General features: G+C 40.3%; 2 protein-coding genes across 2 annotated transcripts; both read left to right on the top strand.

Moving 5' to 3' along the window:
- Positions 1-340: 340 nt before the first annotated feature.
- LOC109481924 (NLR family CARD domain-containing protein 4-like) lies at positions 341-6,723 on the top strand. The gene is made up of 5 exons (XM_019784540.1): positions 341-413; positions 1,677-1,934; positions 2,450-2,542; positions 3,247-6,064; positions 6,619-6,723. The coding sequence occupies exons 1-5, from the start codon at positions 359-361 to the stop codon at positions 6,692-6,694; spliced, it is 3,300 nt and encodes a 1,099-aa protein (XP_019640099.1). The 5' UTR covers positions 341-358; the 3' UTR covers positions 6,695-6,723.
- Positions 6,724-16,669: 9,946 nt separating this feature from the next.
- On the top strand, positions 16,670-19,029 carry LOC109481922. Its single transcript, XM_019784539.1, has 3 exons — positions 16,670-16,727; positions 18,372-18,503; positions 18,707-19,029. Exons 1-3 carry the CDS (start codon positions 16,670-16,672, stop codon positions 18,919-18,921), a joined length of 405 nt encoding a protein of 134 aa, XP_019640098.1. The 3' UTR covers positions 18,922-19,029.
- The last annotated feature ends 7,026 nt before the right edge of the window (positions 19,030-26,055 follow it).

Below are 26,055 nucleotides of genomic sequence, written 5' to 3'. Positions count from 1 at the left end.
GATTATGCATATGACTAGAGGCAATGGAAATACCACAACAGATGTAGCGAAACGAAATAGGGTTTGTAAATTGCATCTGTCATTCATAAAACGCTCAAAAATCGCTCATAGTAGTGTATTACTTGGTATTTCAGTGAATATTCACAAAGTGTAGCTAATTCAAGTTATATACAATTTAAGGGGGGGGGGCACACATGCCCTTTTCCGTAGAGAGTAATGGGCCGTTTTAATTCTACGTAGAGCGTAGAGACGAATCGCAACGCAGAGCGTACTAGTAATTGGCACTGAATCGTCTGCAGACAAATCGCCTGCTCATTTTCCATCAGAATTCTTCAAACCAGAGCTGCCTAACAACATCATGGCGGCCCAACCTGATTGGGAAGACAAATATATGATGCCGGAACAGGACGATAGTAAGTCACTTTTATCACAAAATGTCAACGTAAGACCTGATACAGACAAAGTAGTGTCTAATGGTGCAGATAGCAGCCTACGTACTCTCCAAGCAGTCAGATTTTGATCGTGGGTATAAATTTAAAATACTTCCGGGTTGTTGTTTTTTTTTGTCCCAACAAAAGGGTTGGCAGATCGTCACTCGATAGCTTTTAAAAAATATCGTTTACCAGTCATCATCATCAGTTAGATTTCAAGTTAGGTGGGAGCGGGATAGACCAAGGAGTTTAACACCCCGTTGGACATCTTTGAACAACGTCCAGACAAAAAATTAGTCTACGGTATTTGTTGAACCAGCTTGGACATTGTACAACTGTAACACAAGAGCCTGAAGCGGGTAACTCGAAGGTTGACTCTGACCTCAGGTATCGAACCCGAACCACTCGCGCGGCGTGTCAGATCACAACCAGCAAACCAACCGATTAGGCCAAAAGGTCCAGAACGATTGGGCTGGGCAGTTAGCGACACCTATATGTGCTCGTCATGAAAGGATTCAAAAGGGAGCATGCAGGATCATGAGGATGATTCTCGGAACGCAATACACAGACTACACTTCTGCTATTATTAGGCTTACCGCCGTTGAATTGCTGACCGTCCATATCTGTACCAAATTCGCCAAGTCACTCAGAGACTGGCTCCCCTATCTAGAGAACACATATCAGGACGTACAACACCTAGTTCCCAGGAACTGGACATTCCACTATGTCGGACGAGCAGATGCACTCTCCTATCCCCTACTTGGTACATCTGTAAAGCGAGTGATTAGCACATTTAACTAACGACTTGTATATGTATTCACAGTACGACACAACGAGTTAAGAGACTCTTTTTACACAACCAAGTGTTTTATTCACAACGACCGTCTGTCACCTTCCTCGGGGCATTCCCAAATGTTCAATATTTACATACCTATTCATATACGTGGTTACAGGGAACTGTATTTACCGGGTGCCAAACGTACAGGGGTTGGATATATACATAACTGTGGTCAGTTATTAAACAATATCAGCCAGAGAACAAACTCCACGATGCGGTTCAAAACGTACAGGTACATGTACAAGGTAATCATCACAATAAACGCCTACATCTCAACAATACACATTCCATATGGCAGGCTGTAAGCAATCAATAAACATATTAACTTGTCGTGTCTTGTCATGCAGGAACTGATACAGATTGATCACGAAATTTTCTTTTCTTGAATTATTCATTTCGCTTTGCAGGTGTTCGAAGGTATTTCTATTTTGTCAAGGAGAACGTCAGCTCAGACTGGAAGGACCTGGCCTTCCATCTTGGATTCACGCAACAAGACATCGATAACATAACCAGTAGAAATCGAGACGACAAGTCTTGCTGTATGGACCTGTTGGAGGAATGGCTGAAGGGTAACGGAGAGAGAGCCACCATAGAGGTCCTGATGGAGGCTCTGTCTGAGTCGAAGTTACAGAGTACTGTGGACGGTCTGAAAAACAAATATCCTGGTATTAATTATTCCATTTCTATATTATGTATACACAAAATTATCATCATTAATTTTGAACTCAGAAACAGCGTGGCAAATAAGCTCTTTGCGTGTTTGTCTCAGTCTTATTTTCTGTCATTTCTGTCACCCTAAAAGGTTTGCTCTGATGTTTAAGTTAACGTTTTTAAATCACTTCCTCTAATAAATCTTGTAATAATTTAGCAGACAAAAAATAGATGTTTTTGAAGAAAACAATCTATCAGATACAAACAGAAGAGATTTGGGAGAAAAAGGGTTGGATAAGAATCATTTAATGTAATTGCTAAATTTGTCCTTCAAAAAATGCTTTAAAAAGCATTATGCGTTATTAATTATTAATGTTTTTACAGTAATCATGTTGATTATAAGCACTGTATACACTTCAAAAGAAAGTGAACAATAATTATAATTTTTGTTTAGTATAATCCAAAAATGTTGTATTTTTGGTGTAATGTTGATAACATCACTGATAGATTTGTGTTAATCTTTTTTTAGTATTAGATACATCGCAAGCATCTAGTAGCCAACAGAAAAGGAAAAAGGACATAGGCAAGTTTCCAGCAAAGAAACAGCCTCATTGTAAGAAAGGTATGTTATCAGTAAAAATTCATTCCCTACATTTTCTGTTTGAATATGATGAAAACAACACAATGTTTTCATTGCCCTTTGTTTTTTCTACCATCATGCAACATTTAATGAGTTCTCGTGTAAGTCATTAGGATTGTTTTTCTTTCCAATATAGTATGTGCTTTTGTACGCAATTACTGCATGGTACATCATTTCAAGACTGTTTATTTGTAGTTATAGTCTGAAGAAGCTCAGATATATTTGACTCACAAATTTAAAACCTGTGATAAGTGTTGTTTTTTTACATTAAGAGATCCAATCTAGTCAAAATTGTTTTTGATGGCTGTAATATTTAAAAGATTTTAGTCGATCAATCAGTTGTGTGTATTTGAGATGGCATAAGTTTGCAAGTGCCTGTACCAAAATGCATGACAATGTGCGTTTCTTAACATTATATGTGTATTCTTAACATGTCAGTGCAACCCGTGCAACCTTACTGGTCCTATATGAATTTAGTGCTACTTCTCAGCAGATTGATACTGAACCAAGCAACTTGGCTGTACATACATGGCAACAAGGTATTTTAGATGGCAAAAGGTTTTAAATGAAGCACTTGCATTGGAGACTTGAACGAAGTATGCGTACCAATAATGTCAAGTCTAGTTGTAGGAAGAATGTCATTTCTTTGGTGATATGGCATTAAAAAGTTTTTCTTTCTGTTCCAGATGCGTTCAAGACGTCTGTGAAAGAGTACTATGAGTTTAAGTTGTCAACTTTTCGGCCTCTGAATTGGAATGATGACTTCACACTTCCCCTTAGAGATATATTCACAGAGTTAGAGTTGATACAAACATGTAAAAAGCAGTCTAAAGGAAATGTGGGGTTAACAGCAGTGAAGGTAAAAGAAAGAAAGAATCTGAATTCCCTAAGTGACTTGTTCACCCCCATTGGCAAAGGGCAATCAGCATCACCAAGATGCATTCTGATTGAGGGTGAAGCAGGAATGGGAAAGACCACATTTCTCTCAAAAGAAGCTCTCGATGCTGTTTCAAGTAGAACAGAATTAGGCAGACGGCATGACATTGTCCTGTTGATCCGCCTTCGGGAGGTTAGAGAGGGGGACACTGTAGAGGAGATTGTGTGGGACCAGTGTGTCCCTGAGACAACGGAAGGTATTGATGTACAGTCCATCAAAGCAATCCTACAGAGGAACGAGTCCCGAGTCCTCTTCCTCCTAGATGGGTATGATGAGCTTCGGCCAAAGGCCAGGGCAGACAAGCAGGCCATTCCCAAACTACTGTCTGGCAAGTTGTATCTTAAAAGCACAATTGTGATCACCTCCAGACCCTCAGCTGGAGTTCCGGAGCACACTCATCCAGACTGTCACATACACATTACGGGATTTTCTTCAGAACATGTGAAGAAATATGTGGAGCAGTACTTCACCATTACAGGTAACCCTGAGCAAGCAGCGAAACTCATCAACATTCTTGAAAGAAGCAGGTTAGTTACTGACATGATCCACGCCCCAATTTTCCTGCTGTTAGTCTGTCTGCTGTGGGAGGAGAAACCCGAGATGGTCTCTCCAGGGACAATGACTGAGCTGTATGAGAACTTGGTGACATGTATGGGTAGAAAGCACTGTAAGAGAGAAGGAGTGGACATGCCAGGAGAGAAGCTGCCAACAGAACTGGCAGACTCCTTACTGCAGTTCGGCAAGCTTGCCTTGGAGGCGCTGTTGATAAGGAATGAGACTCTGCTTGAGGTCTCTGAACTAGAGATGAACCATGTGAATTGTGATCTGAGTTTAAAGCTTGGCTTCGTTTCTTTGGAGGCTACTGTTTCAAAATTGCATCCCAGGAAACAGCTGAACTTTTCCCACAAAACAATGCAAGAGTTCCTGGCTGGACGGTATGCTGCTCATGCTCTGAAGAATCACGAGAAAAGTATTGTTGAACTGCTGCATCTTACCTCGATAACCAAGGTGCTTGAACACAATCACCTACTTCAGTTCACGTGTGGATGTGACTCTCTGGCAGCACAAGTAGTAACTGAAGAACTGAGCAAGCTCAGCAGGAAGGAGTATTCCAATTTGCAACCAGAAGACTTTAAGAAGTCCCACATCTCAGTGAAGCCAGAGATGAAGAAATCAGTTGAATCCTACAGAAAGTTTTGCCTTATCTGTCTTGGCATCTTGAATGAAAGAAAGCACCCTGACATACTGCGGGCAATTAGCAAAGCCCTGCCGGTCATCATTCTAGACAAGGTTGCAACGAGTAAATGGCATGCTGCTCTTAAGTACTACTTGGACAATTTCCAGTTCGTACACCTCCCAGACAGAATGATGGTTGGGATATCTGATTGTGATGACACACCAGCACTGACGTACCTGGAGCAGACTTTCACATCCCCCATCCAGGGCTTGCAGTTGGACATGAATATGAGCTACGTACGACTGGACTCACCTGATAAAACAACCAGAGTCATTTCGGTTATGAGAAATGTTCCTGGTCTGAGGACACTAGATGCATCATGTACAGAGATAACACCATCATCAATGAAGCCACTCGTGCAGGGGTTCAGACACGTACCTCTGTTAGAGGAGTTAGATCTTACAGGGAACTATGGCCTTGGTGATGCTGGGATGGAAGTCCTACAGGTTGGGCTGTCAACTGTTCCACACCTGGCTGTATTCCGCCTTAGAGCAGTTGGCATGACGACTGTGGGCATGGCATCCCTGGCTCCCTACATGTGTCATTTGATGAGACTGAGAGAGCTGGATTTAAGTTATAACGAAATTGGTGACACCGGGCTAGAATCTCTTACCACTATCCTCCACACGTTCACTGCCATGCAGGTGTTGATCCTGTGGCACATTGGTATCAGCACCACTGGCATGACAAAACTCGCCCTTGCACTACGTCAGTTAAGTGGACTAATCAAACTGGACTTGGGAGATAATGCCATAGGGGACCCTGGGTTGGAATGCCTGGCTGCTATCCTCCACCACCTCACAGCCATGAAAGTGTTGATTCTCAGTCAGACAGGTATCAGTGACAAGGGGATATCAGCCCTAGTCAAAGATCTGCCTCACCTGTTGGAGTTGCAGGTGTTAGATGTATTGGACAATAGGATGCAGGACTCAGGGATTGTCTCAGTGGTGCAAACACTCGGCCAGCCCAGCACTTTGGACATGAAACAAAACCCACCTGGTGACAAGAGTCTGACCACAGCCCCTCACCATAACACTACACTACATGTACAGGAGCTTTACATCGGGGGGAATGAGGGAGTAACAGGAGCCGGACTGGGGAGGGTCGCACAGCTCATCGGAGCACTGCCAGCACTGACCTGGGTGGACATGTCAGGTCACCGGGACACACCTGCACACCTGTCTGACACCGCTGCCATCGATCTGGCCCAGGCTCTGGCGAGACTCCCTGCCCTGGAGGAGCTGGCCCTAGAGAACATCTCCATGGATCCTGCAGGGTTCCAGGCTGTGGTGAAGGCTGCTGAGCAACACCCAACACTTGAGAGGCTGGGGTGAGTTATGTACTAATCGGAATGACAGTCTGTTTTTACAGCATCCTCTACCTAATCTTTGGGTGGCCAGGAAGCCTCTTCATGGTGATTTTTTGTTGTAACTGATGTAGCAATGTTTTGTCATTGGAATAGTCTGTCTAATGACTCTATGATTGTCACGTTTGGACTTCTCTTCTTAGGTCTTTTTAATGTACATTTACTATCTTTTTGTGTCTTCGTATATGTTCAACTCGTGTGAAAGTCCACTCAAGGTATCCGCATCTAGTCATTCACAGAATTGATCACGAAACTTTCACGAAGTTTGAATTAATGATTTCTTTGATTCTCCTTCCTGTTGTCCGTAATGTTTTCTGTTACAATGGCTGAGTATCCACTAATGTTTCGAAAGCTTCTGGTTATGAGGGAGGTTTGATTGGAGTTCACATATTGGTCTGAGTGTCATACATGTAGATTCAGATTAGTGAGACTTCTGTCTTTGACGTAACACGGCACTAATGCTAGACGTGTGCATCCACATGATTCTTTAGTACATTTAAATTTAACTTTATTTGCAGGTACAGCAAAGCTCTAGTTCCTGAGGGAGCAGACATCGCAGCCCAGTGCCTGACACTGACTGTAAGGCGGCACTGATTCCTCAACATTCCAAACAGTTCTCTACACTCAGCTGAAGACATCGCACTGTATGCAAACTTCTGTTCATCAAAATAATTGTCTAAAAATGTCTAATCAGAAACATTTGCAGAATTACCAGTGGTGATTTGTGTTTCTTTCACGAAGTTTGAATAAATCATTTCTTTGATTCATTGTGGGTGAACTTGTAACTCCTTATCTATGTAGACCGTAGCGAATACATTGTGTTAACAGGGTAGTAAAGTTCAAACAAACAGAAATTTCCAGTGCAACGTCTTAGTGTCCATGTGTAAGCAACTTTTGCACATTAATCTAATATGCAAATGGCTGTAGGCTGTACGGCCAATCTAACAGAGATTTTATCTGCCTTCGTGTAAATATCACATTAACGGTAAAAAGAAAAAAGAATAAAACCATTTATTTTCATTTATACCAAGTCCTAGTAATGCCGTTAATGTTATAGAGATAGACATAATGTTTTCCATATGATGTTTTGATCTGACATATGTAAGAAAATATGACATGGTATTCTCTACCTGCATAAGATGTCTTTACTTCCGGGGGCATACAATACTGTTCCATTAGAAGAACTCGAATGGATTGTCCACGTAAAAGATATCCTCAATTACTACCGTGACGGTTTTGGACAAACCAACGACCATACCTCCATTTTATGGAGGTATTAATGTTTATTTTGCCACCCTGAAATTGGATGCCTCTAAAAATACGTAAAAGAATGCTGGTTACACGGTGGTCAAATTCGGGCCCAATGTCCCCACCTGCTTTATGACCCGAATCATCTTCGATATGACGTAATTCGAACCGAACGGCGTTCTATCTACATCCCGCGGTCATGTACAGTAAACCCGGGCTTTCGGACCCTTTTTACACGAGTACTTCCAAAAAGAAGAAAAAAAAATCACAATATCACAAATACAAACCGTTTCCTGGACAGTACATGTGCGCTTGTCATTTTGTTCTGGACATGAAACATGTAGCGAAGCTACTGTCATATTCGTGGGTAACCTTAAGGATACAAAGAAAATTACCTGTCCTCTGGTGCATGCATGACTGTGTAATGCGAAGTTACTAGTTCCCGATCTTCTAGTTCCTCTTTCACATGGCAGAAATCCTGAAATAAAACATTGCATTATTTTTATATGCATTCTTATTTGGCCAAGTTGATTTGATTATATGGTTGACAACCTAAGGGAACCCCGAAACTGACGCGAACGGGCCTTCTTTTTTTGTATTTTTTTTAACGCAAAAGTTTCTTTTAAAAGTTATTGTGATATACCGTGACATACAGACAGACACAGACACACACACACACACACAAACGTTACGGAAAACAAAACCTTGGCGAAGGTAACAAATTATGGAGGCACACTCCAGTTTCCAGTTCATGCTGAACACCCTCAAGTCCACCAACCGTCTCTGCCGGGGTATAGTTTGGAAGCAAAATAAGTGTGCAAATGCATCCCTTCCGCTACAAGGCCAACTGAGTTTTTGCTTCTTCAACCTATTTAATTTGGTAAAATTTATAGAAAAACCAAAATCCGTTCGGAATTTTAGCGTTGAATAGTCCCATAGAAATGACTGACGTTCACAGTAAAACACAAACCTTGCCTACCCGAGTCAATTATAAAGAAAATCCTAGTACCGTATTTTTTTTCAATTGTCCACTGTGCGAGGTGTTGCCACGTGTACAAGGCTAAATCTGGGTCTGGTTCATTAATTTCGATGCGGAAGGATACCCGGAAGTAAGGCTCGAAGCGAAAATCAAGTTTCACCCCTCAAAATCACAATTTCTTACACTTGTAAGCCATTTTAGTATTTAATATTATTTTGCGGCAGATTATGAGAAATGTGGCCTCAAACTTGGACCCTCAAGACATTTTCCTAACTTTGATTTACCGCGCACTACCACGGACGCGGAAGGATTTGTGTGTGCACCGTTTTGTGCCACACACCTGTCCTGGTCGAGTCGGCCATTTTTGACTGGGTGGTGTGGAGATCGGTCATCAAAACCTGTACAAGAATACCACAGGTAAGTTGGCTTAAATTCATCAACAACAGAAAGTGTAATTTTTTGCATGAACTTTGAATGGAATTGGATCATACATGTCAAACCTTCGTTTTTATGTCGTCTGAACTTTTTCTGGGCTCAGTTTCCTGGTGGAAAAGGTTGGTGTTACCCGATCGCGGCTAAGGCAGCACACCCTAGAGAAGAAGCTTGGCACCCTAGCATTTGCACAATAACGTATGTAACACCTCAGTTGTACGAAGGATAACTTTCTTGATATATAGGTATTGCCAGGTACGATGAAGTGAATGAGATTGACTATATAGATCAGGCCTGGTATGATGTGGAAGAAAACGAAAGAGAAAGTTTGAGTCAAAGACCTGTTAACACAAAAGCTGCATATATCGTGTATTTAACATAACCTTGCCGCCCTTTTGATACATGAATGATATTCTTTTTTTTTATTGAATGAAACAATACAAGACAAGGACGAAGTGGGGCTGAACTCAAGTTGTACAACTTATTTTACAGCCCCACTTAACATTTAACATAAATACAATGGTCATACAAGTAGTGCGCTGAGAAACTAGACACCATACATACAGTAATATATCTAAAGAGAAGTGTTATATGATCAAACAAAACAGAGTATACTATGTAACAAAAAAACGTTTAGTGCCGCTTATAAAATCTTGAGTAAGTAACATAATTTTTTCATTGTACTCAGAAGGTATCGCAAACGATCCCCTGAGTACAAGATGGAGCCTGGCACTTTCTGAAAGGGCATCTAAATCAATCAAATGACCGATTAAATCAGAGAGATTGTTAAGAAAATCAGCTCTTAACTGAGTAAACAAAGGGCAGTGTAATATAAAATGAGAAATGGATTCGCAGGGATACCCACAAATACATGAAGGGCTAAGAATCAAAGCACGATTAAAAAGACTATAGTTAAGATTGCAGGTACCGATGCGTAACCGGGTAAGAAGGGCGCAGGTGTACCTTTGGCCACAAGAGTACCACGGGGGACGAAAGGGGCGTACTAATTTAGTGAGATGGTTTTTAAAAGGTACATAACGTAAGTAGCGAATATCAAAGTCAAGATCATTCCAATAATTTAAACAGTACGGGATAAAGGATTTACAATGTCTATTAGTAAAAGGCCTACTGAGTCTAAAGTTTAATTTGTTTCTTAGGTTGTATACAGTAGTATTAAAAATTTCTGGGGGCAGTAATTCAGTCAGGTATGTCCGTGTTAAGCCGTGAACAATCTTATAAAATAATGATAATCTATGTACATGGCGTCTGCTCGAAAGAGTCTCCCAACCCAATTCCTGACATATATTAGAATAGGAGGAACCTTTAATGGCTCCGGATACAACAATTGAACAATGGTATTGGATTCTCTCGACAGATGAAGACTGTTCAGCAGTACAACCATGCCATATTGCGTCCGCATATTCAAGACATGGACGTAAAAATGTTTTATAAATAATTTCAAGAACTTGTCGGGAAAGTTTAAATTTAAGTCCTCTAAACACATTGACTGATTTAGAGATTTTATTACATATTTGGTCAATATGATTGCCCCAAGACAAATTGGAAGACAAAACCGCTCCAATATGTTTATGGGATGCGACTCTTGTTATTTGAGACGTACCAAGAAAGAGGGGAGGGTGATAAGGAGGTTTGTTTTTGACAGATATGATATTCATTGCTCGACAACTGTACATGGTACAATGTATGGCAAGGATTACAATGCCGTCTCAGTTTATAAAAGACAAAAAATGTCTGGAATTCACCTGTTGTGTTTACCCAAAACGGAAGAAAACATGGCTAACGATGCGAGGTTCGTATTAGTATTCTTATGCAGTAAAGTGTTGCTTAACCCTAAAATTATCTAAGCGTTTAGAATTAAGCGTTTGGTAATTTTGAGAATTATATTTTGTACATTCTATAGCAGGACAACATAATTTCAACCGTCATTTTTTATTCGCTATGACATGCACATTATAAATAATTGAGGTCAGTGTTTAAGAGTTCGGCTATATGTGACAGTGGCTTTTACTTAGCTTACGCCATTTGTACACATGAGCGTAATACAGATCGGTTACCATTGTCTGCATAACCGTAAGTTCGAACTCATAAACCGGAAGTATGGAAGATTTCTGCTCACCCAAACTGAGTTGCGTTTTATAGTAGAACCCTTGTTCTCTTGTCTTAATGCAGTGGTCCTTCCTCCTTGGCTGGTCACCCATAGCGAGGCGATAATATACCCGAAAAGGAAACCTGACACTAGTTTTGGAAGGTATGTATTAGCCGGCAGCAATAGTATACGTAAGAATGAAAGGTTTTCTTTTGAAAATACCAAAGTCATGCTTTGCCCGGTTTCACCCACTAACATTTTGGAGACGGTGGGCGGCGGCCATTTTCATTTCCGACTGTGAGGTTTCTGGCCCAAAACCACTAGTCTTTAGATTAATTCTTAATGACTGAGAACAGTTTAACCTAAGACTTATTTTAGTGTTACCAGTGTCCGTCTGTTTTGTTATGTGCTACGATATTAAGCCTATCCTCTAACAGTGATTGTATTTCAATAAATATTAATTCCTCAACTCTATACAAAAAATGCAGGCTAGAAAATGGCTGGTCAATGAATCTGAAATAGTGGATTCTGTTAAAATGACATATATAAATTGTTGAGTTATTGAAATATGCCAAGTGTTCAGGGATGTGTGTTTAGAGTTGAGTTAGGACACAGTACATACATGTGTAGCCTGAATGCACGCCATTAAAAATCGTGGGTGACTAAATGTTCTGATCAATTTTATTTGCATACTTTTTAATTTTGCATGTATACTTAATAACTTTACTATTGAGATTGTTAAGTATACCAATGAAAAGTGAACTACAAAAAATGCACTGTGCTCATCAAATATATCAATTGTATTGATATTGGAGGTGCCAGTGAACAACAACAAAAACTTGTCAAGTAATTTGTATTACGGTATCCCAAGACAACATTGTAGTAGACATGTTCAAGAAATGGTATATATAATAACAATGTTTGATTAAGAAAAAGTAATAGCTTTAATTCTTCCTAATTTTGAGGGGACATACATCACGTAAGGCTGACGTGATCATGATTTGACATAATTTTCAAGATGAAAATATTACAATTTTTACTATATCATGTAAGTTTTGATTGCGGACTCTTGAGTCTCTGCGAAAGTAGTTTTGAAATTTGCAAAAAGGTGCAAAAAGGCCTGTATTTAAAACTAGTAGTAGTAATTCAAAATTTTTAAAAATATACCACTAAACTAATAACAAAGCATGAATTACGCCTTGCAATAGCTGGCGAAGAAATGGAATAATGCTTTCTTTCTTGGGCAACATCATACACGCAGGGTTAAACCTAAATATGCAATCGTTTACTTTCTGTAGCCTTTCAATAGGTGTCTTAGGCGATTCATGTCATTGTGGACCAGGCTATGTAGCTTCCTATTGGGTGTCCCCAGATATATTTTTCTTTCTAATTTAAGTCATATCAGGAATAAGTGCACTGCAAATATCCATTAAATGTTAATAAAGATTCATCATCTGAATTGATTGTTGTCGTATTTCAATAGCCGTATTCAGACACATACACTTAATATAAATCAGAAATCATTATCAAAATACAGTCATAAATACGTAGGAGTGCCATTTATTTTAATGTAGGTGCCTTAAAATTTCCAATTACTAGTATCATTTAATTCAAAAGTGTAAAAATTAACATCTTAATTTTACAAAGTTTGCAGCAACATTTGCAAGAATCCACTGATCAGATTGCCCATCTGCTGGAGCACCTTAAATTTCTGTATCATCGAATTTGTTTAACGCTAATACTAGACAGCCTTCAGACTAGCCGTTGGCCACAAAATGTCCCTCCCCACGATAGATGTGGTCGGATAAAGTATAGTAAGTACAGTGAGATAATGGTAGAATTGATACTGGAGCGTATCTTCACTTTTATATTTGAGATACTTAAAAGTTCACTGTTACGTAATCTTCGAAGCCACATTTGAATACATTGAAAAGACTCGTCAGTCAGGACTCAACAGAAAGTACACATCCGTGTTACAAGATAACTTGTTACTCTATCGGTTTTTTTTCGAAATTACACGAAGCAGTACAAAACACTCTCTTTTTGAATGTAGGTAATCAAAATGCACATAAAGTTGCTTCTTTTAGAAAACTTGTGACTCGCAAGTTTTGCACACGCACTTTCACAAACTAGTGACATAGTCATAGAAACTATAGGTTGGCCCTCAAGTAAATTGATATGCATGAATAAATAAATGGTTCCATTGTGTCATACATAAAATGATCAGTCCTTATGGGTTCATATAGTACCCGACCTTTAGATTACATGAAAATGATACAAGAAAAACTAGACAGAACCAACAAGTTGTAAATACACAACATACAAGTATGAACCGACACTACGTCAAACTAAGCATTATGTAAAACTTAAGTAGTAACTGGAATTAAAGAGAACAAGTTTAATCAAAATGTAAAAAAAAATTACAAAACGTTAAAATGGAAAGTATCAATCAGTAACTTAAAGGCATTAGTACTATGAGAAAATTGTATTTTTCCTGGTTAGTAGTAAAACTAAAAGTAGTAGAATTTATTTTCGCGATTAGTAGAAACAAAATTAAATATTCAGTCAGTAAATCAATCAGCGATCTGATAACAACTAACGGCTTTGAAATAAGCTACAGGCAAAAAAGACACCAGGATTTCACCCCCTTGCCCCAGTTGGTCAGTCTAACCAGTAGGGAAGTAATGCATTGAGATAACAGGGCAATTCATTCCAAAGATCACATTTTTGGATAGATTTAAAAAATATACATTATTCCTTGAAAACTGAGCCTGTCTGAGGAAAATTTGTCCTGGAAAAATATCTGGAAAATAACTTTTCTACGCATGCCGATTAAACTCCTTAATTTATGACTCAGTACTTACCGTTAAGTGAAGCATTAAAGCTGCAAATACTGACAGAACTGGATCCAGCTGTCTTTTTTTTATATATTAAGACTGTTCCTGGCAAAATGCCTGGTCGGGAGGAACAAATTTTCCTCCAGTCGGCTCTGGGTAAATTTGAGGTGTGGTGCTCTCAGCTGGTAGACTAATAAATAGATTGAGAACAGCAAGCGGCGTGCTCTCATTCAAGTTCTATCTTTTATCTCTTCTGATCGTGATGAGTTATGAGTTGATCAGATGTTTAATTCACATTTTTTCAGCCCACATCAAGTTATTTATCTGGTTCTTGGTAGTTCTCCTATTTGGTCAGTTGGCCCTCACTCCTAGTGAGAATTTGAGCTGGTTGTAATCATGATATTTCTTACTTCTGTAACAGTCCTATCCATGTAACCCGTAATCTTGGAGTCTTCAGGTCTAGGTAGGTACGTGGTGACCATTGAGTGAAAAACAACGAAAACAAATTTTGGCGAAGGTAACTAATAGACGCGGGAAAACCCAAGTAACAGAGATGCACGGTAGACATTCCTCCCATTGTCCGACGACACTTAATACGCCACCTTGAAGAATAACCTACCCCTTCATCTTGGTTCCATTCTCTCCTTCAATATAAAATCTGTAACGTATGCCGAGGCCATTGTTGCGATAAAAGGACGGCCTGAAATAGAAGATTGTTTGGTTGTCATAGCACACAACCCCTCTTCATTCCACAACAAAGACTCGCCCTGTACAGACGCAGAAGCTGTTCCAGAGGATAATTGCCAACTTGGAGGTGTAAAAAAAGTACTTCTTTTGTTTTACTATTGCATTCTCTTGTCTTGGTGGATCTAAAAGGACATGCGTTCGATCTTTGCGGAATCCTTTTGCAAAAGTATCTTGATGAAACTTTTGAGCATGTCTTTTTGTTGTCTTTGCTATGGTGGTATTGAACAATAGTTCATTTTGGCGCTTAAACAAACCAACGCCATTTTGGCACCAAAAAAGCCCGTTAAAAGTATAGATAAGATCTTTCTGACATTTTTAAGAAAAGATGTAATACTAGTTAAGTCGTGTTTGTTTAAATTTTTTTCGCATATCCATACTTTGTAAAGTTTACTATTAGTATCACTTGATAATATGTAGCTCAATGCATGATTGTTTGTCTACTGATTCAGAAGAACTATGTTGAGATGTTTCGGAGGGTTTGAAAGGTTTTACTGTTGTCTTTGTGTAAACTTTCGTTAACCACCTCAAATCTAAAAGTTAAGATCGCGTTATTCAATCATCACCGCCCCATAGAATTATCCCGAACACCACACTTTAGTTCTGAGCGGGATTAGAACAGCCGACCAGTTAAGCAGATGACGCCTCTACTTTGTACTGACCAACCATTCCGCAAAAAAAAATGTTTTTAATTTAGTAAACAATTTCTTAAAAGTGGTCGCAATTTGGGGGTCGTTTACATGGTAGGTTTGTTTGCGAGCGCAGAAGCTGTTATTCATGACAGTTGCATTAAGTCAACATTTTGCTGCTTTTGTTTCACGAATCTGTCAAACCAAACTTTAAAATACTTAATCAACAACCATTGCGTTTTAGCATAATCGCCAATATAACATTTTATAACTTTTTAACTCGAGTGTAGCAAAATTTAAGAAAAGGATGTATCTAGACAAGAGAAAAAAGACCTTTTTAACCTAAGCTTTTCAACGTTGTAAAGAGCACTTCTTTGTCTCTTTCTAGCTGTAGTGCGCGTGCATGTTTTTCGTACATTTATTTTTATTCTTATCTTGATAATTGGGGAAGAAACGACTAAACGAAGTCTTGGTTAACACGATTGGCAAAGTATTAAAACCATATTGTAAAGTGTTTTAAACAGATTTTTATTGGATAAATAAGATACCGTGTTAGATCCCTGTGGTGACTGGATATGACAACGCTTTACTAAATGCACAAAGACGTAAATAGTGGCGAACAAAAAAAGTGAGAACAACTCCACTCAGAGAATGGTAAAAGTATTGTGGGAACAATATTTCTACATCAGTGTGCCAAAAATGCTGACCTTAATACAAAAGCTTTCTCGCCTACTTTATGGCGCTGGTTGTCCTTGCACTACTTTAGCACTTGTGTATTTAGTCTAGGTTCTTTGTTTCTTATATGTCTCTGTATTAACTCAAGTGTTTGTGTACGAGTAACAATATACAGAGTAGTTGTTTGTTGTGCTAGACCATGTCAAGGTCAACATTATACACATTATGCGTTGGTCTGCAAATGCTACCTTTGTAGTATTTTAATTTGTTTACTCCCATTGAATACGGTGATAGTTTTAGGTAACAATATAGAAGTTTCTTCTTACAAAGCTAGGCGGAAACATGAAAGGAACCTCCAGGTTTGGAAAAGTGTCTTAATCTTATATAGACAGTTTTTCCAAGTCAATTCAACGCTATGTGTTTCTTCATGAGTGTATAGTTGTATGGAAGGATATATTTAAAGAACGTTAAACTTTCGTTACATGTTTTTGAGACTTGTGGGCCTTGACTGGCTCAGCTAAGAATGAGGATGAGTCATTCCACCTACCTTGAACTCAATTACTTATACTCGTAGTTCTTGTGATGTTTGTGAAAAACAAAATACCCGATGGGCGTCACTACACCGAACAGTCAGAGGTAAGGCGAATATTGATAGGGATCGAACCCAGGACCTCTTGATCTTGGGTCTAACCTTCGGGAGGCGACAAAATCTTCTCTTCCAGCAGAAAAACACCCCGGGCATGTTATCTCTCTATTTGCCCGATTTCTACCTTTTCTAGCCGCCTCCCGAAGCCTGGTAGAGGCTATAACCCAACAACTCTGGAACAATTTTTCGGTAATTGAATTTTGTCAATATCTAATCAATAAAAAAACGTTTTCCCCTCTAAACACTGCAGGAGTTATTGGAAAAGTGAGAAGATGGCAGCCCGCTTGTTTCTGCTGGTCTCCCTGGCCTGTCTGATGACCGTCTCATACGGTAAGGCCTGGATGAAATGAAAGGAAAAATGTTATTCGTTTCAGTCCTGAAAAGATTAGGGTCGATAGGATTGTCTTTCTTTATTTTTGAAAAATATTATTAGACTTTGGCAATCTCTAGTGATCCAATTTATACAATGCAATCTAACAATTGAAAATAAAAGAGCAGGAGTACACTTCCATTTTCAAAGTCAACGTTGAAAACCGAGTGTACATATAGAATACAACACGGGGTATTCCGTATCGCCCGAGGTCATGATTGGCCGGACCGCCGCAGGCCGGAGGGCGATCTGACTCGCGGGAGGGCCGGGACCGAGGGCGATGGGGAATACACCGTGTATTTTATTTGTGTCATACACACCCAAGAAAACGCGCCTTTCAATGCAAAATGAGCCAGAATGTGGTGTCACTAAACACTAAAATGCAACAACATCAATTCCAATGTCCGGATTCTTTATTCGAATTTTCAAACGCGGTTAGGACAAAACGCGTTCGAATCGTTCTATGGAAGCCATGGAAGCCCGGGCCGTACCGTAAAGTATGGCCCGGTCCGGAATCCGTTGTCGAACATTATCGCGGCCCAGGTATGATATAAAATGTTTCATCACTCAAGTGTCAGTTCAAGGAGGATCAGCTTAAAAATGTATCTCCCTTGCAGGGGCCCACACAAAAAGGCCAGGGTTGACAGTTTTTTCTATGGTCAGTCGGGAAACAGGAAACACAATATTTTTCCTAGGCCTAAGGCCATGTTGATTTGATTATATCCTGTGGGAACCTTAAAACTTTTTTACTCTCCCGCCATCTTGGATAACTTTTTTTATTTACTTATTTAAAACTTACGCAAAAAAAGTTTCATTATCAAATCTACGTGGCCATGAAGGTTGAACAAATGACTAAACATGGTGATATTATAGTATGGCGAACAATACAGTCGTTACTTTCATTTCTTCACATTTTCTTCTTTTCCTTTGAAATTGGTTTTTGTAATTCCAAGACATTGGTCTCCAATATTTTGTCCAATCTTAATAGGCATATATTTGCTAATTTTGCAGCTGCTTTGTTAGATTTACAGTACAAAAACTTTTTTGGGGGGAAACAGAATATAATTTATATTATAAAATCAAAATGGCCTAATTAGTCTTTAATACGTTATGCTTGTATTGCAGAAATTCTTATTTTTGCCCACCAAAAAAGATGTCTAGAACAAGCACAGAACTTAAATTAATGTAAATGAAATGTTATTCCAGTATAAATAAAATTTCATATCCTGATTTTTTATCAAAATTATCACATACTTCTAAGTTCTATTATGATTAATTTATGATTGGGGAGGATATTGTAAGCCTGTAGGCTTTTTTCCATCTCTTGTACATCTAAACAAAGATTTTATAAGCACCCTTGTTAGAGTTTAATTCTTTTTATCAATTGCACGAATAAAACAAAGATATTAAAGCCATATCGTCAAAAAATCGAAATGTCGTCTTTTAGAACAATTACATTCACACACACACACACACACACACACACGCACACGCACGCACACACACACGTACACACACGCGCTTGCGCGCAGACACACACACACACACACACGCACGCACTATCACAATACTTAACAATAAAATGCCTTTTTCATTAAATGCAGGTATTAACTGCTACATTTGCGGTCCTGAGTATAATGCCAACTCAACTTGTGAGGCCGCCCTCACCGAAAACTACAACATCACATCATGCGGGCTTCCATTATTTTACTGCACCGTGGTCAAAGTCACAAGAGGTACGTTCTCTTCCCTGTTTTTGTTTGTTTGGCTATTTGTTTCGAATGAAAGATAATTGTTAAGGCGAGCATACTGGTTTTGTACGATAAGACCTGACTGTAAGGTTTGATACTACATTGTACTCTACATTAGCTTGCTAGGATGAATAAGAGATGCTGTGTTTTGGTAACACCGACGAAATGCCTGCTGTTTTGGTCGACAGGCGGGTCGTTCGTGTCGTTCAAACGCAGCTGCACTGAACTGAACCCTGGATCCGCTTGTGTCACTGTTGACAACATTGAAACCTGCACCACATACTGTGACACCGACGGCTGTAACACCGGCGATGGCAGCGGCAGCGGCAGTGGTGCTGGGATGGCTCGCGCAAGCGCACTGCTCCTGGTGGTGTCCGCCATCTTGGCTGCAGTCCTGTACTAAGTGAGGAGTCTATAACTTAAACTGAAACCACCCTAAAGTCAAGCCAATGTGAATAAAGGGGAGGGTGATATGCCCAAAAAGATCACTGGGTTATGCTGACCTAGCTCCACCAGGTGATATGCATAATTAAATGCTGCAAAATACGTTTTACGATTGGCCATAGCAGTGAGCCACGGTAAAAGAAACATTGCCTCAATACTGCGTTGGCAAAACACCTCTTTAGAACATGGCCACTACCCCTCAGCCAATGAGAGCCCTTCATTTTCTGTGTCTATATCCCCATAGTGCAAAAAAGTGTTGTACTATCTAAAAAAGTGTGGTACTAACTGAAAAGTGTGGTACTAAAACTCATTTGCATAAAATTAGTACCACACTTTTCAGATAGTACCACAGTTTTTGGGTATAATTGAAACCAGGCCCCCCCTCTGTGCAGGCTAATCACCAAAACAGACCAGCTTTCTCGGAGTTGTTTGGCTGTCCATCTGACCTGATTGACGACCTAGCGGTGGCCAGTGACCTAGCGGTCGTCAATCAGGTCAGATGGACAGCCAAACAACTCCTTGAAACAGGCAAAAAGTGACACTAAACAAAGCTTTATAAAGCAAAATCAAGACAAATTTTGATATTGAATAAGTTTGAAAGATAACTTCGGGGAGATGGCCATGTTCTAAGTCAGATAGACCATGGGCTTGGGCTCGTTTACTGGGATATAGTGTTGCCCACCCACTCAGGGACTGTCTAACAACCTCGGCTACCGCCTCGGGAGTCAGGCAGTCCCCTTGTGGGCGGAGCAACACTATATCCCCGTAAACTCGCCTGGCCCATGGTCTTTCTATTACATGGTGGACAAAGTCCCCGGGCAAATTATTGTTCCTATATATTTGGCATTTTTTTTCTGAATAATCCGGTGGAGACTAGGGATACATGTATATTCGATTAAAATCTCCGGCTTGATCAGACACGTGTCCTAATAGTGTCCACACTGTATCTACCCTGGAAGCTACCCTAGTATCAAGTCGTCAGTCGTTTCCCTTCGGTAGGGAAGAGCAATACGCCCGTCTATCTAAATTACCGCTACTGCTGTGGAGTTGAGTCCAAGGGTAGTTGGCGGCCCTACTACTAGTAATAGGCTATCGGCCCGGTATTATTATGGCTCCTAGGGTACAATGTGACTGCTATGATTGAAAGTGTGACGGTAACGTGTTTGATAAAAGTCCGCGGTGTACGTCACCAGTACCTGATAGTTCACATTGACAGCTGTACTACAAGTACAAGGTGGGTTACAGTTAAGTAAATCGTGCGTTGTTTTTAAAGAAATCGTGTGACTCTTTAATTGTCATTTTAATAATTTCTTGTGTGATTTGCGTATAAAACTGTTATGCTGTTTCCCTCTGTAACTTCCAATACAAAAGATATACATTTTCCTAAATTTGCCATACGTGGAATCTGAATAATGGACAACGAAACCAGTGTCGACGCCTCATGAGGATGCATTATTACATTACTTCGTTATTTTGATATACTTTGACTATCTTTTGTATACGTATATACTTTGGGCAAATTGATCCTTGCTGTGTGTGGTTGTAACTCTAAAAGGAATACCATGAATAAAATTATGGCTTCTGAGTTTGTGTTCGTATTTGTTCACTTGCTGGTGCATGAAGCTTAGAGAAGTGTATACGTAGGCCACCATACGTCTTCATTGTCAATAGAAAAGCAAGCGTGTTAGGCCACACTGTCTTAATTTTATGGATGGCATTCCCTGAAGACGCCGCAACTAGTGCGCGCGGGCGAATAAGAATACCTGCCAGAAAAAAATAAACGCTGCTAAATCACAGAGGTACAAAGCTGGGATTATGAATTTGTGGTAATGCTTATTATTAGCGACTTTTACGACAAGCCGGCAGATACTTTTGCAACATTTATGAGTCGGTACTGTACTGACTTCTGGAGTTCCATGGAGCCTCTCGTAGCCTGGGTGCCGTCCTCCGTAGTTACCGCCGACTCGTAGTGTCACTAGGTACATAGTTTCAGTTTCAGTTTCAGTTTTATTGCAGTCAACTTGCCTGTACAAATAAATTTGTGCCATGAAATACGTTGACAGTTACATCAAAATGCAGTAAAAACACTGGGCTCTCAGGAACACATTTAAAACGGTACATTATTATGTTAAAAACGGACATTGATGTACATATATAAAAACAGCTAAAAAGCGAACAAATATAAACAGCAAGTACAATGTATATCAGTTCTCATCGCTTAGCTCATGTTGTACAGCTTAATGGCTCTGGGGAAGAATGACTGTTCATGTCTCTTAGTACGGCTATGTGAAGTCATGACATGTCTAACTCGTCGGAGGTCATAGCCACTATGCAATTGACAGGATATAAAACAGTTCAGTGGGTTATCCTTATCATCTAGGATACTCCGGAAGACACGTAGTGTTGCCTGGTCACGCCTGGACGCCAAGGTAGGTAAGGAGTTCGTAGGGATGCCCATGATTCTGCAGCAGCGCTTTTGTACTCCTTCGAGAATGTGAGTCAGACGAATGGGCAGTCCTCCCCATACAGGACTAGCGTATTCCAAGATCGGGCGGATGAAAGACAGATATATCTGAGTGAGTACGTCCGAGGGAAGTCCAGCTTTCCTGGCGGCAGCGAGATAGTAGATTCTGGGTCGCGTCTTAGATAGCATGTACTGAACATGGGCGTCCCATGTAAGGTCCGCAGAGATCTGTACACCAAGAAGCTTGAACGTGACAACCCTTTCGATCTGCTTACCATCTACGGTAGGGTGTGGGGGAACGGGCACATTCTCCTTCCTCCTCGCGCTGACAATCATGTCCTTAGTCTTACCCCCATTTGTTGCCAGTGAGAATGGCACAGACCACTCAGTGATGGCGTCAAGTGCCCTCTGTGTCTGACCGGGAAGCGACCCCATTAAGAATTCAGAGTTAGTTAAATCGTCAGCATACTTGACCGGTAACACAGATGACGGTAAACAGGTGTCCAACGAGTTAATACAAATGACAAAGAGCAGTGGGGATAGCAGTCCACCCTGAGGCACACCTGCCAAAACATCATGTGGTTTAGACAGACAGGGTCCCCATTTGACCCGTTGGGACCTGCCCTCCAGATAACTGCGTATGGATAACCACAGATCCCGCCTCACACCGAAGTCTGCCAGGGTTAGGAGTAGTTGACCGTGATTTATGGTATCGAATGCCCGGCTAAAGTCAACAAAAACCGCGTGGATGTCTAACTTGGGATTGCTGTTAAGTGCCTCATGCCAGCTTTGAAGGATGTGAATCAAAGCTGTAACAGTGGACCGCTTTGGTAGGAAACCGTGTTGTGACTGTAGCAGAGTGTTCGCGGTGTCTTGTAAGAGTAAGTCACGCAAAAGACCCTCGTACACCTTGCCTACACAGCTGACCACAGATATCTGCCGGTAATCCGTGGGAAAGTTCGGTCTTGGCTTCTTAGGAACGGCTGAGACAAGTGCTTGTTTCCACTGCAGTGGGAAGGTGCAATGTTGCACACAAGAGTAGGTACCATGGACTACGGAGGATGGCACCCAGGCTACGAGAGGCTCCGCCACGCGGATTACCTGAGTATTGCAAGCAAGTTCTATAAGTCACAACGAGGTATATCTGTTAGCGTTTTATATGTCGCGTCGGTCACGGCATTTTATACAATGCTAAGCTTGTAATGATATTTTACGGCATGTTCATACGCGAAGAAGAAACATAGTGTGTCCTACGTCTACCTCTGACATTATTGTTACCGCACTGCTAATTAATGTCTCCTTAGATATTACGCATATCCAACACAAATATTTATTTATAATAAAACGTTTGTGGTACAGTAACCATCTTTTGAATTGCAGAAAAAATAGCTGGGGGTTGCTGCTTTGCCTTTCCCATAACAAGATCTACCTACCATCCAAATTCCGTGACCCTAGCATGTTTAGCTTATGAGATATCAAAATCGGAAGTTTAGCTGCATTACCATGAGAAGCCACCAGGGGGCCCAAAATCTAATCATTCCGAGGACATATCAAGACCTACCCACCTACTAAATATCAAGTCAATCCATTTAAATTGAAGGCCTCTCAAGTTAACGTGTTTGCAGTCGCACACACAGAGATACACAGACACACACGAACGCCTATATGAAAACACAACCTGCTTGGCGAAGGTAATGAAGATTAGGGTCCCTCAAACTGTATTTCAAACTGTACCCGCCGTATAAACCTTCTCTGGGTGGCAGACTGTAGGATGGCCGGCAAAAGAACGTGTTAAAAATTCTACAAAACGCAGTATCAAAACTCCCACCGGCCCGGAGGCCTGCACAGGAGGCTATTGATTCATCAATAATCCCTGAAGCTTCACACGCTATCTGTCTACGTAAATAACAATAATAATAATAACCTTTATTGTACATTCATGCCCGATATATACCGGGGAAAGTACCGGTGAACAGATGAAAAGGTAATATACATTTTTTTATTACAAACAGCTCTAAAACTACACTAATATAGAGGTTCAGCTATGATGTTAAAAATATAATTTGAAATGGGTTTGTTTAATACAGGATGATAAAAGCGGATACGAAAGATAATTTTTTCAATATTAGTCAAATATTGGAAGCATGAAAACGTACTTTTACTGATATATCTAAAAAGATCAATAAAATAACGAAAAAAAATATCTGGTCAGTCAATCAGAATTTCATGTGAGATACCTGTATAATGAGACCGTGCACAACATATCACTGGTCAGTCGAGGTACGTGGTCATCCAAAGAGATACAGCCATGTCCTAAATTGGGTCATCGTCCACTAGGACAAAACATCATCCATTCGTCCAAAAAGGTCATTGTTCGTTAGGACAAACCCTGTGATTGTTTGAACCGATGTAACCGGATGATGGGGGTGGTTTTAGGTTACTGACCAGGGAAGTACAACCTCTCAAGGGGTGCATACATAGCGCGAACTGTTTTATTTTACAGATGGAAAGTATTTTCTTGTTTCTTTTTGCATGCATCCGTATTTTTTTGGTCATATTTTAGAACGGGTAGAGTAGAATATTGCAACAAGTTTGCCCTCGTACGTTTTCTCACACGTCTAAAGAATGCAACCCCCTCCATGACGCCATCTTTGGTACGTGCCAAACGACAATTAGCATGTTATATATCGTAACCAGCCTGACCAGGTAAGGTTTTATCTGTAACACGACGTGAACACAGCTGTCATCGTACAATGGAAACTGTCTCTCGTGTTCTCGTCTTAGCGGCAACTACTATCGTCTTGTCCGGACAACTTGTGGTTGCGAGTGCCGACTTCACCCACCACGAGTCTCTGGACGAAGACGGGAAGTTTCTGCTCTTCTGGAAGTTTGACGAGGAGAAGATCGAGTTGGAGGCCCGGGTGCAGACGACAGGTTGGGTCGGCTTGGGTCTCTCTCCGAACGGAGGCATGCCGGGATCCGACATCGCCATCGGCTGGGTCAAAGACGGGACTGCGCACCTCACGGTGAGTCCTAATTGTCCTGAGAAAAAAATGAGTAGCTACATCTGTTTGTTGTTGTTGTTGTTGTTTTTTTTTTGGCCCATTTTTCCATATGAAAGAGAATACTATTTATGTACCTCGGTCTTGTTTAGCGCACTGATCGAACAATCTTCCACTGGTCTCGTCTAGAAAAAATAGACAACTAGAAAGGTAACATTTGCAAGCAAATGCAATATGTTTACCTCAGGATGGTCTTGCCTACGATTTAACGTTATACCTTTATTAGGAAAGGAAAGGTAGAAGGATAGTTTGCTTATATTACTGACTTTTATATGCTGTTTATAGAGTAACATCAACGTTATAACTGGGGAATTTGAATGTTTTTGCCGTTGTAAGGCCAAGTCTACCCGTCTGCCACTCAAAGATCATTACCATAGACTAGTCTTGTAGTGCCATGTATAGGAGATACTAGGATATATAAAGTTACATACCACAGTACCAATGATTCACTCAGCACACACTCTTACCATGTTTGCAATTAGGCCACAGCATGTAACTTTAATCAATGACATCCTCTGCAGACTGCAAGTAAACTTCGAGTCTTTTTGACAGCTTTAGTTACAAAGGACTTTGCTGCGCTCATCTCACTACCTTATTACATTTTTGTAAATAGGAAACAGGACGTAGGCTGGAAATAATAATGATGATAAGTTTATTATTATTACAAATACATGACAGAAGGCTAATTGTAAATACGTATATCATACGAAATGATATACAATGATATGAAGAACTAATTCCTACAGTACACTTTAGTCTTTATACTACAGTATATAAGATATATATCAAACCAGTTTTGTTGGGTTTTACTTGTTCTTTTGATCGCCGAGCCAGTGAATATACCCACTTCTATAATAATTGTTCTTTGAAATTTTATATGAAAATCATTGCAATGATGATGAAAATCTACAGTTGTGTAAAATATTGGAACTACACACTCTATAAAACCATACATACATACTTAAAAGCTATACATGACTTAACTGTTACATATATTATGCAAATTTAACATACATAATGAATATTTACTGGCCAAAATGGAGATATAATGTGTTTCTAGAAATGGTTGTGATGTGTTGTATCCTTCTGTGGATGGCTGGGTTCAGCTCTGTTAGGTTCCTCCCCAGTTTCTCATGGACCAAGTTCTGCTTCCTTTCCTAGCAGAGGTCCCAATCTTAAGAGTCTTATGAGGATACGAAACAGGAGAGTAAGCATTTCAAATGTGATCAGAAACTGATATTATCCTTATTATGTTTAGAGAGATAACTTCAGAATCACGGGATATGCATAATCGGGATACGGAATTTTTCGGGATAGGCGTCCCGAAAAATCCCGCGAGATATCCGCGTGTGGTGCGAGATCTCCAAGTCTACCGCGGGTCCTATCACCGATGGCGGCGTGCCAAATGTTTATTTTTACGTCCTGTCGGGCGATCTGGGCAGGGCCAATGGAGCACCCTGACGTCAGTCAACTTTGCCAAAATTTTAATTCACCGATAGCACAGGAGTGTATATTGTGTATGACGCGTTCCTCACGCGGTAATAGGTGAACTGCTACATTTTTACAA

This window comes from Branchiostoma belcheri, unplaced genomic scaffold, assembly GCF_001625305.1.
Source record: "Branchiostoma belcheri isolate BF01 breed outbred unplaced genomic scaffold, Haploidv18h27 scaffold583, whole genome shotgun sequence".
In the NCBI taxonomy this organism is placed as follows: Eukaryota; Metazoa; Chordata; class Leptocardii; order Amphioxiformes; family Branchiostomatidae; genus Branchiostoma; species Branchiostoma belcheri.
The sequence above is the reverse complement of the archived record's forward strand: the minus strand, read 5'-3'. Positions and strand labels throughout refer to the sequence as shown.